The sequence below is a fragment of the Sphaeramia orbicularis genome, chromosome 6 (genome assembly GCF_902148855.1).
Source record: "Sphaeramia orbicularis chromosome 6, fSphaOr1.1, whole genome shotgun sequence".
Classification (NCBI taxonomy): Eukaryota; Metazoa; Chordata; class Actinopteri; order Kurtiformes; family Apogonidae; genus Sphaeramia; species Sphaeramia orbicularis.
In genome coordinates this window covers 56,614,711-56,631,268 of record NC_043962.1, presented here as the reverse complement: position 1 = coordinate 56,631,268, position 16,558 = coordinate 56,614,711, and the positions used below count along the sequence as shown (strand labels likewise).

Genomic DNA, 16,558 nt, shown 5'->3' with positions numbered 1-16,558 from the left:
AAAATGTTGGAGTTTGAACTAAAATGTGAACAGTTTCTCCAATATTCCATCTGTTATTCTGAACACAACTGCAGATCCCAGTGGATCCATAAATGCACCAAACATTTAATAACAGGCAGAATATTGTTCAAACTGCACAGTTCAGGTTGTTCATCTGTTTTTATTTATGTATTTATTTACATTTTGTTGTGAAAGAATAGTTTTGTAAATGTAAATATTTTCAGTGTAATCTTTTTTTTCTTTTTTTCACTAAATTTTTTTCCACATAATTTTTCATAAAGAAAATTTGTGGTTGTCATTCTTTCTGGTTTATTGTGTTGTTCTTTTGACTGTAGATCACACTGGTCTGTATGTGGAACCTGAACCAAAAGGATTTGTTCAACCTGGACTGTTCAGGTTCAGTTTTACACTTTCATCCTGCAGGGCCGGAATGGAACCTTTGGTGGGCTGGATTTGGCCCCCGGGCCGCATGTTTGACACCTGTGGTTTAATCAGTCAGCACCGTCAGTTACAGATGAATAAATTCATTCAGATGCCTTTTGGTTTTGTGGGCCGTTTTATTTCACAATCCTTCCAAATGTACAAAAACAAGAGAAGTGGAAAAAAAACAAAAAAAAAACAAAAAAAACAAAACCAACCCAAAGGGATCCCCCACCCAGTAACCTTTAACCCCGTCGGAGCTCAGTGCGTCAGTTTCAAGCCGACAGAAAAATGAAATTATCTGGTTTTTTCTAAAGCGTCCCCTCTTTTCCCTAAAATTGTTTTTTTCTTTTGTTGCCGGGCGGATTAGGCTTTGGCCCCGCCTCTTACAGTTCAGAGCAGGAGGATCTAACGGAGGAGGGGCTTCAGAGCAGAAAGGGGAGGGGCTTCAGAGAGTTCAGAGACTGGATTGGATGTAAACCCGCTCCTCCTGGTCCTGGTTCTGGTCCCGGTCTTATAGTTCAGACTTGTCGTCCTTCTTCTTCTTCTTCTTCTTGGGTTCGTCCTGCATCACCAACACGTTGGACGCCTCCCTCTTCAGGTACGCCACGAAGTCGCTCACCTCACGACCGCCCTGAGGAGGAAACAGACAGGTTCAGGTTCAGGTTCAGGTTCAGGTTCAGGTTCAGGTTCAGGTTCAGGTTCAGGTTCAGGTTCAGGTTCAGGTTCAGGTTTAAGAGGTGCAGCAGGTTTAGAGTTCAGCTCAGGATGATGGGATTCTGTAGTTGAACACCGTCACATGAAAACAGACGTTAATGCACAGAATCAGCTCTGACAGCGGTACTGTTCTGATTTCTCCAGACCAGGGCTCTGCAGCCTTTATTATCAGTCAGCCATTTTGCCCCCTCTTCTGCCAAAAAATAAATAAATAAATAAATAAAAGTCTGGAGCTGTAAAAAATAACAGCTCATAAACTTTTAAAAGTTTAAATCTTTTTTTACATTTTATCTGTTCCAACCACTGAACACAACAAACACAAGTGCAGTGTGGAATGGATTCTGGAGTAGGATTACTCTAAAAGTACACAGTAAAAGTAGTTCATAGTATTTGTGCTAATAGTATATTAAGTACTAATACCAAATATACCACATTCACGAGGTACTTTTTGGAAATCATAATTTTATTCATCATTGAATTTAGTCTTAAAGCCCATGTGTAGATTTATGAAAAGCTCTGAGCGTCAAGAACAATTTAAAATCATGAATAATCATCGTTTATATCATTTTCATCCTGGTGAGTTAGAACTAAGATTGTGCTCATTTATTTTAAATCAAAATGAAGGTTAAAAAAAAAAAAGAAAATACACATTAGACTGGGGCTGTTTTTATCTTGATTTATCTTTTCCAAATATTTTAAAATCACCTCTAACCTTTAAACTGGAGAAATGATTCAACATTTATTGACTTTTTCAGCCGCTTCTTCACACTCTGATCAGTCAGGTTATTGAATTCATCTGATGAACTCAACAGAATCTGTTTAATCCAGTTTAACACACAAGTGGAACTGACCTCATATTTCTTTGGGCTCATTTTACGTCCGGCTGGAGAGAAGTAGATGGTAGGGAAACTGCACAAAAACAGACCACAGATTACAAACACTTTAAATACAAACACATTAAACACAAACACTTTAAATACAAACACTTTAAATACAAACACATTAAATACAAACACATTAAACACAAACACTTTAAATACAAACACATTAAACACAAACACTTTAAATACAAACACTTTAAATACATTCATTAGTTCAGTCAGTGAATAAAACATGTCAAATATCCATGTGAATTAAACTGAATGTCAATAATATTCACAGAATATTATGAATAAACAAGACAGTGGGTTTTTCTCTGTTCAGTACTTGAACCCTTTCATGCATGAATTATGAGAACCTTAGTCAATATTTTTTTCTTGAGTGTTTGTATTCCTCTTTAGGCATGAAAAAAAATTGGCAATTGATTTTTTTTTTTTTTTTTTTAATGAACCTATTTTTTGTGGAGTTACAAAAATGTCCACTCAGCTGGACAGCATGCATTTAAGTTTTTAAGCAATTAAACATGCATTTAAAAATCATCATCAGGAAGTGATAAACTGTGTGAAAACTATGAAATAAAAACATTTTAATGCTGCTAATTGCTAAATTGCTGCTGTTTTCTCACATTTGATCATACTCTAATATTAGTTATTACTTATTTCATAGAGATCGTTTCCTCCTGAGACCCAGGAAATGGACAGTTTTAGCTTTTTTACATTAAAAAATGGTCTTGATTGGAAACTGCATAATGCAACAGTTTTTTCAGATACATTTTTAAAATTATTTTTATTTATTTACTGATGTTTTTTATGGAATGTCCTTTGCAATGCACAGCAATTTTAAAGTAAAACTGTCAAACTTTTGTCCCCTACAGAGGACAAAATGCATTGCTGGGTTTCAGGAGGATATGCAAAAAAACCCCAAAAAAAACAACAACCTTTTTTACCAGAAAAGTGTTAATTACAGCCTAATAACGATTAGCAATTGATTTACACTCAAACATGTTAGTGCAGATCAGGTTTATCTAGAACAGCAAAGTTACAGTGATTGTATGGATGTCAGTGTATTATGGGATGGTGCATTAGCGTCCACTGTGTCGGCTGATCTGGAACTAAAACAACGAAACCCATGAACATACAGAGAAGAGATGGAGAACAACTGTCCACTGTAGCGAACAGTATGCATGAAAGGGTTAACCAGTACCAGGACATAGTCTGGTCCCTGATCCTCAGACTCACCCGCTGACTTCGTACGGCGATGGGACGTCATTAGCAGTGGCGTCCATCTTGGCAATGACCACGTTTGGATCATTGATGAGCTGAAGGAGCAGAGAAGATGTTCAGCATTTTAAATGGTTTATTATTGGGTCCAAAACCTGGTCTCTGTCATCAGGTACCGGTCTGGGTACTGGTCTCACCTTCTCTCCCAGCTCATTGTATTTGGGCTCCAGGTTCTTACAGTGTCCACACCACGGGGCGTAGAACTCGATCAGAACGTCTTTACTGTCGTCGTTAACGATGGAGTCGAAGTTCTCAGCGACAACCACCTGAAGACCAAACAGAGTCCAGGGTTCAGTTCACATCCCAGGACCATCTGAACCAGGGCCCTCAAACATGTGGCCCGGGGGCCAAAGGCGGCCCGCCAAAGGTTCCAATCTGGCCCCTGGGATGTTTTTGAAAAGTCTAAAATTCCACAGTCTTGAATTAAGCAAAAAAAAAAAAAAAAAAAAAGCTTGAATTAAGGAAAAAATATTGAATTAAGCCAAAAAAAAATCTTGAATTAAGACAAAAAAGTATCTTGAATTAATTCAAGATATTTTTTTCGCTTAAGCAAACAAAAAAAAAAGTTGAATTAAGCCAAAAAAAATTGTTGAATTAAGCCAAAAAAAAAAAACTTGAATTAAGCAAAAAAAATATCTTGAATTAAGCCAAACAAAATATTGAATTAAGTCAAAAAATATCTTGAATTAATTCAAGATATTTTTTCACTTAAGCAAAAAAAAAAAAAACAAAATTCTTGAATTAAGACAAAAAATATCTTGAATTAAACAAAAAAAATCTTAAATTTCGCAAAAAATCTTGAATTAACTTGAAATTTTTGTCTTTGTTTTAGTGCAAAAAATAACATTAAATTATGAAAATATTTACATTTCCAAACTCTCCTGTACCAATAAAATGTGACTAACCTGAACAAATATGAACAACCTGAAATGTCTGTATTAAATTCAGTCCAGTTTGAACTCTTTTCTTCCTGTTCCTCAGTGTTTAGTGTCTTTGGAGATCTGATCCAGAATGCACATGGACTAATGAGAAGCTGAGGCAGAAGATTGTTAAAATTGCACTTATTTTTTTTAAGAAATTTCATTTTTTTCATGTTAATCACATCTTTTTTGTTTAGATAGTTTATAAAAGTATTTTCATAATTTAATGTTTTTTTCTCTTTACACTAAAACAGACCTAAGTTTGCAGTTGCCATTATTTCCAGGTTCTTCTGTTGTTATTTTACTGGTCCGGCCCATTTCAGATCAAATTTAGCTGAATGTGGAACTGAACTAAAATGAGTTTGAGAGCCCTAATCTAAACCCTGGACAGGTCCACCAGGTCCTGGTTCTAGACTCACCTTCACGGGTCCGTCGTTGTTCTCGGGGATCGGCTCCGATTTAAGGTACCGCTTCAACTTTCCGTCAAAGTAATCCTGAAGGAAACGCTCCAGGGCTTTACCGTCACGACTGAAACAGAGCAGAACCGTCAGGACCCGTCTGACCCGCATACACGTGACCCTGGATCGGACCCGGGTCTCAACATTCATCAGATGTAGGTTTTATCAGTGACTTACGAGAACTCCTCGCTCATGACGTATTTGTCTCCTTTGGCGGTTCTGATGGCGACCAGAGGAAGTTCTCCTGAGCTGCCGTCCAGTCCGAACTCGGACACGTCGTGCATGAAGGCGTTCTTACTGGCAACAGCGAAGTTCAGCTTCTTCCCCTGATCCAGGAAACCTTTGGCCACTTTCATCACCCTGAAACACATCCCACCAAAGGTTTTAGCGCAGAACCACGCCGACGGTAACGGGAAAACCAGACCAAAACCAGAACAGGACGCCCAGAGGTCAGACCCACCTGTTCCTCCAGTAGTTGGACCCTTTGGGGTTCTTGTCGTAGTCCACGTCATAGTAGGCCACCAGCAGGTCTTTGCCCTTCAGCTGGTCTTTGTTGTCGTCCGTCATGTGAGGACAGATTCCGAAACTGAAGACAAACAAATGAAAAAGGAAACAGAGTTTACTGATAACCCGACATTTTGTGTCTTAACTTTCAATCTTTTCAAAAACCTTGAAAAAAAACAAAACAAACAAACAAACAAAAAAACACACAGAAATTTGAGAGAAAAACACATGTAAAGAACTTATGTCAAATTTGAAAAGAATCCGGCAATAGTGTTCGAGAAATTGACTGGACAAATTTTCGAACATTTGTAAAAAAAAAAAAAAAAAAAAAAAAAAAAAAAAATCCAAAAATTGAATTTTGCTCATAAACTGTGCGCTGCATCTCTACTAGTGGTAAAGAACACGTGTCAAATTTGAAAAGCATCAGGTGAACAGTGTCCAACAAATGAGTTGGACACAAATATCAGATAAGCAGAAGGAAGTATGGAGTTAGTTTACTGTCAACAGATTCATGTATATAAGACAGATGTGTGCATATTAGTCTGTAAATGTACAAAAAATAAATGTGTGTAAACTCTGGAAGGAGTTCAGTCATACATTAAATGTTCTGTGTGTATTTTATCACAATACGAATGAAAAAGTTTTGACAAGAATTACGAACACAAAATACTACTTTATAATTGCACTTTCTCCATCATGAATACGGTTTGTGGCTCAGAGGATCCATGGATTCACAGACTGACCATGAGTTCAGGCTCCTTCTCTGAGGACAGAACAGTGGACTAATGGTTGGATTGGACCCGATTTAGCTCGCTGACTTGGCCATCCACCGTGAACAGTGATCTGGTCTGATCTGGACCTGATCTGGACCTGATCTGGACCCTGAACTCATGGTCAGTCTGAATCCATGGATCCTCTGCTCTGTAAATAATGTCTGTGAAGTGGGGACGGATTTTTTACAGTAGAGTCATGTTGGTGAATTAATATTCATGGAGAAAGAACAATCGTAAAGTTGTATTTCCTGTTTGTAGTTCTTGTTAAAACTTTTCATTTGTATTCTAATAAAATACACACAATACATTTTATGTACGACTGAACTCGTTCAACAGTTTACACATTAATTTTTTGCACATCTATAGACTAATATGAACACTAGGGCTGTGTGTCGGCAAGAATCTGGTGATATGATACAAATCACAATACTAGGATGATGATAGGATATATCATGATACTGTTAAAAAGGCAATTGTTTGTTTGTTTGTCCATATTCTATTAGTTCATAACTAGCATAACATTTATTTTGTGCAATCCCATCAAAGGAACTCCCATCTGCCTCTCAGACAGTAAAAAGTGCTTTTAGGATGATTCAAATAAACATCATTTAATAAAACAGTATAAAATAATAATAATAAAGAAAATATAAACAATAAAGAAACACAAAAATGAGCTTCCGCCATATCTGCATTTGAATAAATACCTAAAAATATCAATACAGTACTTTTTAATATCAATACAGTATTGTGACATGATATACTGCAGAACCGATATTTTCTTACAGCCCTAATAAACACATATCTATCTTATGCACACAAATATTTTGACAGCTTCTTACCCCATAAGGACGGAATAATTAAAAAAATAAGAACAAGTTGAAGTGTTTAGAGTTCATTGATCCCAAACTAACTGTTGAAAGTTTTTCAATCAGATTGTATATTTTCATTGAGGTTCTGGGGTTGTTAAGGTCCACTCCCTTTGTTATCTGTACTTCTGTAATCCTTACACACAGTCTCTACTGTTAGCGTTAATAATTAGCATTAGCACACACTGGGAGCAGTGAGCTGCCACTGAAGACGTTCAGGGACCGATACCAGATCATCAGCACTGTAGTCAGGGGCACCGACAGGACCGATATACACCTGAGAACCCAGAGAACCCAGAGGAACCCTGCACGGCGCCAAAAGAACAGCTCCACCTCACTGCAGTTGTAATACGTCTGTTCAATAAAAGTGTATGATCAGATCTGTAGAGTTTTAGTTCCAGTCAGTCTTTTATTGTGATACTGAACAGAGGTCCAAACTGCTGTCCTCATGTCCCAACAGATCTGTGTTCATAAAAACTGATCATTTCAACATTTTGATCCAATATTGATCCCAGTTGTAGTTTTCCATCAGAGCTAAAGCCTTATGTTTCATTTAGGATCCATTTATGAGGAGAACAGCATGTTTGGGACATTTGAGTAAAGTAAATAAAAATTATGTACATTTTGAGTCCCCATGTCACGTAGGGGTGTAAGAAAACATGGCTTCTGCAATATATTGTGATATTTCATTTCACAATACTGTATCGATATTAAAAAAGTACTGTATCAATATTTTTAGGCATTTATTCAAATGCAGATATTGTGGAGGTTCACTTTTGGGTTTTTTTGTTTATATGTTATTTAACACTTATTAAATAATGTTGGTTTCTTTGTCAGGATTGAACTCAAATCCTGTTCTGATGTTAGTTCTGAACTAACAGAATCTGAACATTTGAACAGGATCTGAAACTGGAATGTCTGGAAAACAGAATTTAAGCTTTAACACAGAAACATTTTGTGATAGAACATTAGATCCTGTTCTGATCAAATAAAAATGTGTTTAGTATTTGCACAGATTTCTGGTGTAATTCAATTCTTCAAGGAAATAATCAATTAAAAAAAGAAACAAACCAAAAAAAATTGCCTTTTTAACAGTATCATGATATATCATGATATATCGTATCGTGATCCTAGTATTGTGATTTGCATCGTAATGCCAGATTCTTGCCGGTACACAGCCCTAGTGTCACGCAGCAGGAGTTTAAGTCTTTTTAACCCCAAATGTTCTTTCTGTCAGTTGTACCGTGTGTCATGTGACAGAACTGACTCACACCTGTTCATACGTGTATGAAACGTGCAGATCAGTTACTGAGTTTAAACACAGACACTACTGAACAGGACATGGGTCCCTGTGGTACCACTGGATCTGGACCATACACTATACCTCTATAATTCTGAAAACCCAGAACTGAACCTGAAGTGACCTTGCCGACCCCTTAGTCCTGGTTCTGATAGAGGGGCTGGTCTGTACAGACTCAGGACCCGTACCGGCCCCACTCACATGTTGTCCTGGATGAACCTCTTTATTTGTTGCTGGTGAACTTCTCTTCGCTGTATTTCACTGTAGGATCTTCAAACTTGTTGTAGAGCCTCGGAGGTCTGAACAGTACGACGGCCCTGAGGAGGAACAGACAGTCCAGGTGAGGATCACATGACCTGACGCCCCACGCCGGCTCCGTTCAGGCAGGTTTACTCACTCTGTGTCGATGCCATGGGCCTTCAGCAGATCCTCACTGTTGGTGTGAGCGAAGCGGTAGTTGTCTCTCAGAGAACTGGCCGCCTTCAGGAAGTCGGACTGAGCTGAACTTTGAGGGTCCGCGAAGAAACCTGTAGGCGGAGTCAGGGTTTAATGTTGGTGTAGGAGGTGGAGTCAGGATTATGATGCATGGTACAGCTGAACTAGCTGAACTTTTATTCAAACTGAGGCTACGTTTAGACCAGGGCTCTCAAACTCATTTTCTCTCAGGGGCCACATTCAGCCCGATTTGATCTGCAGTGGGCCGACCAGACAAATAATAGCATAACAACCTATAAATAATGACACCTCCAAATTTTTTATATGCAAAAAAATAACATTAAATTATGAAAACATGTACATTTTACAAACTATCCAAACAAAAAAGATATGAATAGTATGAAAAAACTGAAATTTCTGAAAAGAAAATAAGAAGAAATAAGAGGAAGAAAAATTTGATCAATATTCTGCCTCAATTTATGATTTCTACATGTTGCATTACAGATCAGATCTACCAAGACACAAAACAGGCAGAATATTGTTAAAATTGCACTTATTTTTCTTTAGACATTACAGGTTGTTCATATTTGTTCAGGTTATTGACGTTTTATTATTAAAGGATATCAGAATTTAATGTTCTTTGCAGTAAATCAAAGAGAAGAAATTAGTGTTGTCATTATTTATATATATGATGGCATATTATTTTTTTCACATTAAACCAAGAAGAAAATTTGGAGTCATTATTTCTAGGTTATTATGCTGTTATTTTCAAGTTTGACGCCCTTGACTGTTAATATCTTCTGTACTTTACAAATTCATCCCACAGATTGGAACCTTTGGCGGGCCGCATGTTTGAGGCCCCTGGTTTAGACGGAAACAATCTGAACCGAAAACACAAAAGTGGAGCTGCCTTCTCACTTTTAATTCCGTGTTTAGACACGCATTCTGGGGGAAAATCTGCATGCAGACGAACAGGCAAAAGTGTGTGAAATGTCCTATTTATGGATATAGTCTGATCACCAGGTGACACCAGCACCACCAAGACCAAGCGCCTGCATAGAACCGTTCTACTTCCTGTTCTCTCCTAACACCAAATACAATCACAGAACATGAAACAGAACATCTTCCCTCTCTGCTCTCTATAAAAGACTCATGACAGGTGCTGAAACAACTCTTGGATGTAAATATGAGCGGCTAGGGCGACTGGAAGGTCCGTCGCAGGGAAATAATCTGACATGTTACTGTTTTCCTGTACTGGCGCATGCACAGTTTTGCATATTCAACCCTTTAGGCAGTGATGCGACAGTGGAGTGTGTTTAAGGTTTCCACTCTGGAAGGTGGGTTCACTTTTTTACATTTTAAACCCCAAAAACACTGTTGCAGTCTAAGTGAAAGGCACATCTGATCAAACATTGTCATTTTCACCCAAGAGTGTCATTGTGTAAAACAAGGTTATAAATGTGTTGGATTTTTCATTATAGTTTAGTTTTATTTAGTTTGGACTTTTTTTCTCTAATTCAGTTAGTTTTAATTAGTTTTTATGTTTTTCTAAATACTTAGTTTTAGTTTAGTTGTAGTTCAGTCGTCTCTTTTCTCTTCTTCTCTGTCGTTGTATTCAAATAAATCCCAGACAGGACTCTGCTGCTTTCTCCCAACTTTAGTCTCCATGTTTCCAGGTAGAGTGGGGACCAGAAGACGACTAAATGACAAGTGACGGACCGTCAAGTGTCATATAGTGCCGCTAGCTAAAATTGCTAGAGCGAAATAAATCGATTTCATATCAATCCGACATTGACAAAGACGAAAACAAAGGGAATTTCATCCATAATTTTATATGTTTTAGTTAGTTTTGTAAACACACAATACAGTTTCAGTTCGTTATCATTTTTTTCTTTTAATTATAGTTTTTATGTGTTTCAGTTAACGAAAATGTTTTTACAATTCTAGTTTTCGTCATTTCGTTAGTTTTTGTTAACGATAATAACCTTGGCGTAAACTGGGCCTGAACCATTGCTGCCTGGTTTTAATTGGACATAAAACGTGTCGTGGTTCTGACCTACGACGCTGGCGTCCTGGTCTGAGGTGAACTTCTGCAGCTCAGCTTCAGTCTTCAGCTCCACAGATGCCGGACCAGCCTGTTTCTTCAGGAAACTTACAATTCCATCTGCACAGACAGAGTTACTGTTAGTCCTACCCCAGTCATTAATAAGTAGAAGCAGAACCAGAAGCAGACTTGGGTGGGCGTGGTTTCCACATACCGGCGGTTCTGGGTCCATCGTAGGGTCCAGACTCTTCTCCGTCTCTGAAGATCTTCAGGGTTGGGTATCCGCTGACTCCATATTTACTGCAGGTGTTACTGTTGGAGGTACAGTCCACCTGAGGATGAAGAGCTCATGTGACTGACAGAACATGGACCTGTACAGAACCACACACACAAACTCCAGAGTCCAGAATCATGCGGTACCTTGGCCAGAGCGACAATTCCTTTCAAACGAGTAGCGGCCGCTTCATATTCAGGAGCCAGACGTTTACAGTGACCACACCTGGAAACGGAGCAGAGGGATCAGATCAACACCTGGAGCTGCTCCCATTACTCCCTGCTGTATTAAACCCTGACACTCTGATGACATTAAACCTCAGTAAACCTGTTTTTCTGCAGGTTGTAGCATCAGCGGTAGAACACAGTGAACAAACGGAGTTCAACAGCAGAACAGGAAGAAAACCGCAGCAGATTACAGAGTACATTTAGAAACAAGTGCTTCCTTCTATGCATGTGTTAATAACCTGTTGAACACCTTTATTAGCAAATATCAGACGTAAAAAGAGCAACATGATAGGGATGTAACGATATTAAAATTTCATATCACGGTTATTGTGACCAAAATTATCACGGTTATCATTATTATTATGGTGTTGTTGAAATTGTGCTCAAAATGTTCAAAAAGTACTAATACACACACTGAAATAATTTAACCAAGTTGTATTTGGAAAAAAAAACAAAACAAAAAAAACAAATAAAATAATTGGCACAATGTCCCTTCTGTTGCAGAAACATTCAAATATTAACCCTTAGTGGTCTGAGTCTATTCTGTCTGTTTTTCAGTCCTTTTGATTTAGCCTTTATATACTATAGAAACAAATGTTTACTATACCCATGTTTGGGATCTGTTGTTTCAGCACAACTTCATCTATATCATCTGTCTATAATTTTTTCACTTTAACCTACTATAAAAACACAAAAGGACAAAAAACACACAAAAAAAAATATAAAATCCGATTTGAAAAATGTATATAATTTATTGCATAAATAACACACAGATGCTTAATGAACCTTTTCACAGACTTTAAAAGTGAATATTGGTTCAAATATTAGGTATAGAAAATTAAAATTGTAATAAATTAAAACTATACGCAAATATTTGACATAAAAGCAGATTTTTATACAAAGTTATTTCCCCTAAAAGTGCGCTAATCAAACGTGGTTATCATGAGAATTAGAATTTAAAAGGTAATACTAACCATCTGCAGTTTTACTGCGGTTTATCGTTATACCGGTAATCGTTACATCCCTACAACATAATAATAATAATAACAATAATAGTAGTAGCAGCAGTATAACTTCTTTAATGTTGTGTATAACCCAGATTCCAAACCCTTCTTACATGTATCTAAATCGGTTCATTCTCACATGACCTTGTTCAGGCTGAACGTTATGAAACACAGAGGATGAGCTTTGACCTCTGAATCGGAGTTACATGAATCACCTCCATATTCACAGTATTCTCTTCATAAATGTGAACGTGCTGCAGTCAGGTCATGAAGGTGTCTTTATCTGATCCCAGACCTTTAAGTCCTGGTCTTCATTTCTGATCCACATTTCAGAGACTACAGAGAAGCTAAAGCAGGACTTAACCTGAGAACGATCTAGATGATCCGGGTTCTACTGGTAATGTGATGAAATTCTCTTTATGATCATGTCAGAAATGTAATGTTTGAGGAATGTTTTACACACAAATGAACAATTATGACAAAACCTGTCCTAGGCTTCCCTGGCTTCAAGCATTTCAGGCTTTTCAGAGTCTAGGTGAAATACTTTATAAGTGAAAAGAAAACCTCATTTCACAACCTTTAACTCAACATAAGTTCATTATCCGATGAAAAAACTGGATTCTACTTTATCTACTTTGGCAAATCATGCTCATCAGTCTGGTTCTTTCTCAGTCACAGAACTGGATCCACATCCTCTATTTTAACCCTTAAAGACCCAAACACCCACTAACAACCAAAACCATCTACTGATCTAAACGGTTTAATGCTTGTCGAGACAATAATCCTATCAAACCAGGTAAATAATTGGTGCATCTTTTCGTGGTCATCAGATATGACCCGTTTAGATGTTCAGAGGCACCGCAGTTACCGTGGAAACACCGGCATTTTCAACAACATTGGTTCACCAGTAAAACCCATGGAGTTGGATCAGTGACAGTGGATGGACACACTGGGTTTATGTTCAAGTAATGACAGATTTTGCCGAAAAAGTCAGTTTTTCTTCAGTTTTGTCTGTTTCTGATATAACCTGCAACTTTAACCTGAGCTTTTATGAGCATTTACATTATCAGTGAATTAAATATAGGAAAATACATGACTTACACTGAAAAAATACAAAATTCAGAGGATAATATTAGAATAAATGGTTAAGTAGACAGAAAACTTCATTTTGGAAGTGACATAAAAGTAGCTCTGGGTTGTTATGGGTTAATGACAAATGACTTGGACATGTTTTATCACAGTGGAATGGGAATAATGTCATTTTTTCTTCAGTTTTATCTGTTGTGATATAATAACCTTTGGATTTACTCTGAGTTTTCATGAACATCTAAATTGAAAATAGGAAAATACATGATTTACAGTGGAAAAAAAAAAAAAAAAAGAGGATGATATTATGATAAATGATGATAAATCACTTAAAGGTTAAATATACTGAAAAAATTCATTCGGGAGCTGACACAAAAATAACACTGGGTCCTTCTGGGTTCAGTTAAATCAGTGGTTCCCAACCTTTTTTGGCTCGTGACCTCATTTTAACATCATAAATTTCTGCTGACCCCAGAACGGAGACATTTTTTTGCAACAATTAATTTGTTTTAGATCATGCAAGTTAATTTTAGATGTCATTTAGTCTATATAATGTATATTATTATGGACAGAGGCAGTAAATCCAGGTATAGATTACTGCACAAAGGGAGAATTTTATTGTCCTTGGTCAGGATCTGTCCAGTCAGTCCAGTTTGGATTTACAAGGAGGACAATTAATACTGAACAAACAAGAACTCTGCAGCATCTTAAACTGGCCACAATGAACATTTGAAACATAAACACAACCACAGTGCTTCAGTTTCAGCTTCACAGTTTGTCATGTCTTTTATGGATTGTAATTGTCTGTCTCAACTTACAATATATTTTTTTATTAGTACATTTTTCTTAATTTTTATCAATTGCCAGAAATTTCAGGCGATCACAGTTGGGGTCCCGACCCAAAGGTTGAAAAACACTGAGTTAAATCCTGTTCCTAGTCCTGGTCCTTCTGGGTTCAGTTAAGTCCTGTTCCTAGTCCTGGTCCTTCTGGGTTCAGTTAAATCCTGTTCCTAGTCCTGGTCCTTCTGGGTTCAGTTAAATCCTGTTCCTAGTCCTGGTCCTTCTGGGTTCAGTTAAATCCTGTTCCTAGTCCTGGTCCAGCCTCAGATCCTGATTTTCTTCCATTTTATTCAAGTTTGTCTTAGTGGTCCACGTCACTCTCGACCAGAACCAATCAGAGGTGGACACCCAAACTTCCCTGTCCAATCAGAGTGTTACAACAGTGTAGGCCACGCCCCCAACTTCCTCATCACCTCATTCACGTTGATTTAAAACAAGTTCAACCAATATTAAAGGTTTCCCGCAGGATTTACATCAGTTTAATGAGGTTGGACAGGTAGGGGTGGGTGATGCGGACCACACCTGGTTCTGACAGGTACTAAAGCCCGGTTCAGTGGTTTAAGAGCCGGCTCTGTGGTTTCGGTTTCAGCTAAAGGCTAATGCTCAGTTAGCAGTAACAGAACAGACTGAAAGGCTGAAGCAGGACTAGGACACAAACACCAGCAGCAGCAACAGGAGCACAGTAAATAAAAGAAGAAAAAGAATAGGAGGACCATGTCAGGGTCTGATATGACACACATGACGTATTTAACACAGGTGTTAGCTTAGACCGGCTCTGCTCATCTGAACCACTACAGAACCAGGTTTAAAAATTATGAAAAACACACGAAAAGAAGAAGAAATATGAAAAACACACAAAACTAGTTAGAAACCCCGGATCTGAAAGGGTCAGCTATGAAGAAAGAGGGACCAAGTAGACCCAACCTGGACCAGAACCGGGTCCACTTTACAGATAAAGGACGGAAATGCGGCTTTAGGAGCACAACCTGCACCAGAACCAGACCCAGACCAGGTCCCAGAGGCCCAGATGAGCTTTAATACTAAATACCCACCATGGTGCGAAGAACTCGACCAGGACCAGGTCGTGGTCTCCGATCTTGCTTTCGAAATCGTCGTCGGTGTAGTCCAGGACGTCACTGGCCCTGCACGAGCCCCAGCCGGACAAGGCCAACACGAACAGCAGCTTCCACATCCTGAGGGTCCGGGTCCGGGTGTAGGTTCGGGTCTGGTCGGAGCCGGTGTGCGGTCCTGGTGCTCTTCTGTGTGTTCTGTGGAGGTGCTGGGCCCGGGATGCGGCTCCGCTCTGGGTCTGAGGACGAGGAAGAGGCGGAGCAAGGCCGCTCCTAACCACAGTGTGGCAGCCCTCCATTGGCCCGCACCGACTGTCACTCAGCTCGTGACGACCAATCAGCGGCAAAGTAGCGCCCACGCCCCTCCCTCAGTGACATGGTTTGAAACAGGAGTGTGAACATAGTAGTTCAGAGGAGCACATGAACACTGTCTGAGCAACAAAAGGAGGATCCTACAACTGAAGATCTGACACAACTTACATCCCTCCAATGCTATTTTGTCTCGATTTTTCTGACGTGGAAGAAATGTGTAACTTTTGTCCTTCTTGTCCTGAAACTACTCTACACTTATTCTTTGTGTGTGAACACTCTTCTGACTTCTGGTCTAAAATTGAAAAATATATCATATCAAAAAATAATGAAAAAATAAATAGAACATCTCAAAATGTAATTACATATTTTGAACAAGGCATTCATACTTTAGAATTTGTTGTAAATTTGATCATTTTATTTGGAAAATTTCATATACATAAAAATAAATATACCAAAAACACACCCAAATTTTAAAATCTTCCTGATGGAATTTGAAAAATATATTAAATCTTTAGAATTTATCTTTAACAAAAAAAGCTCTAGCACCTTGACAATTTATAAAGAATTCTTTAAAATAGACTGAACTCACTGATGCATTTATTTATTTATTTGTGTTAGATATATTGTTTTTTTCTTTTAATATACTATTATTTGTCTACTCTGCCTTGTGTCTTTAAATCTATGCTTTTTTTTTCTTAAATTTATTTGTTGAAATGCTTTTTCTTTTTGACATCTTGATGTTTGTTTGTTCAAAATTTATGTTTTGTTTACCTGACTATTTTCAATAAAGTTGAAGGGAAAAAGAATTATAGTTCAGGGGCCACGTTCGTCCCAGTATGATCTGAACTGGGCCGGACCAGTAAAATATGACAGTGAAAAAAGTAAAATTACATTATAATAATGTTTACAAACATGAAGTTTACTTAAAATGTGAATAATATGAACAGCATAAAGTTTCTTAAGAAAAGTAAGAGCAGTTGTAACATTATTCTGTCTGTCTGTTTATCATTTACACACTGGGGGGACACGAGCAATTGTGGGCCCCATGAAAGTTAAATGTTGTGAGTCCTTCATAAAATAAAAGTATCTGTGAATTTGTTATATGTGTGGGTGGGAGGGGGTGTAGTATGTACAGTGGGGGTGTGTTCC

At 38.0% G+C, this 16,558-nt stretch overlaps 1 protein-coding gene across 1 annotated transcript; it reads right to left on the bottom strand.

Moving 5' to 3' along the window:
- Positions 1 to 518: 518 nt before the first annotated feature.
- Positions 519 to 15,348, bottom strand: LOC115420809 (protein disulfide-isomerase A3-like). Its single transcript, XM_030136350.1, is given in 14 exon segments — positions 519 to 1,054; positions 1,989 to 2,046; positions 3,255 to 3,334; positions 3,434 to 3,562; positions 4,636 to 4,744; positions 4,852 to 5,034; positions 5,135 to 5,260; positions 8,319 to 8,349; positions 8,352 to 8,434; positions 8,515 to 8,644; positions 10,609 to 10,716; positions 10,811 to 10,928; positions 11,017 to 11,095; positions 15,080 to 15,348. Coding segments are annotated over 14 exon segments (1,494 nt in total). The 5' UTR covers positions 15,220 to 15,348; the 3' UTR covers positions 519 to 934.
- Positions 15,349 to 16,558: the final 1,210 nt, after the last annotated feature.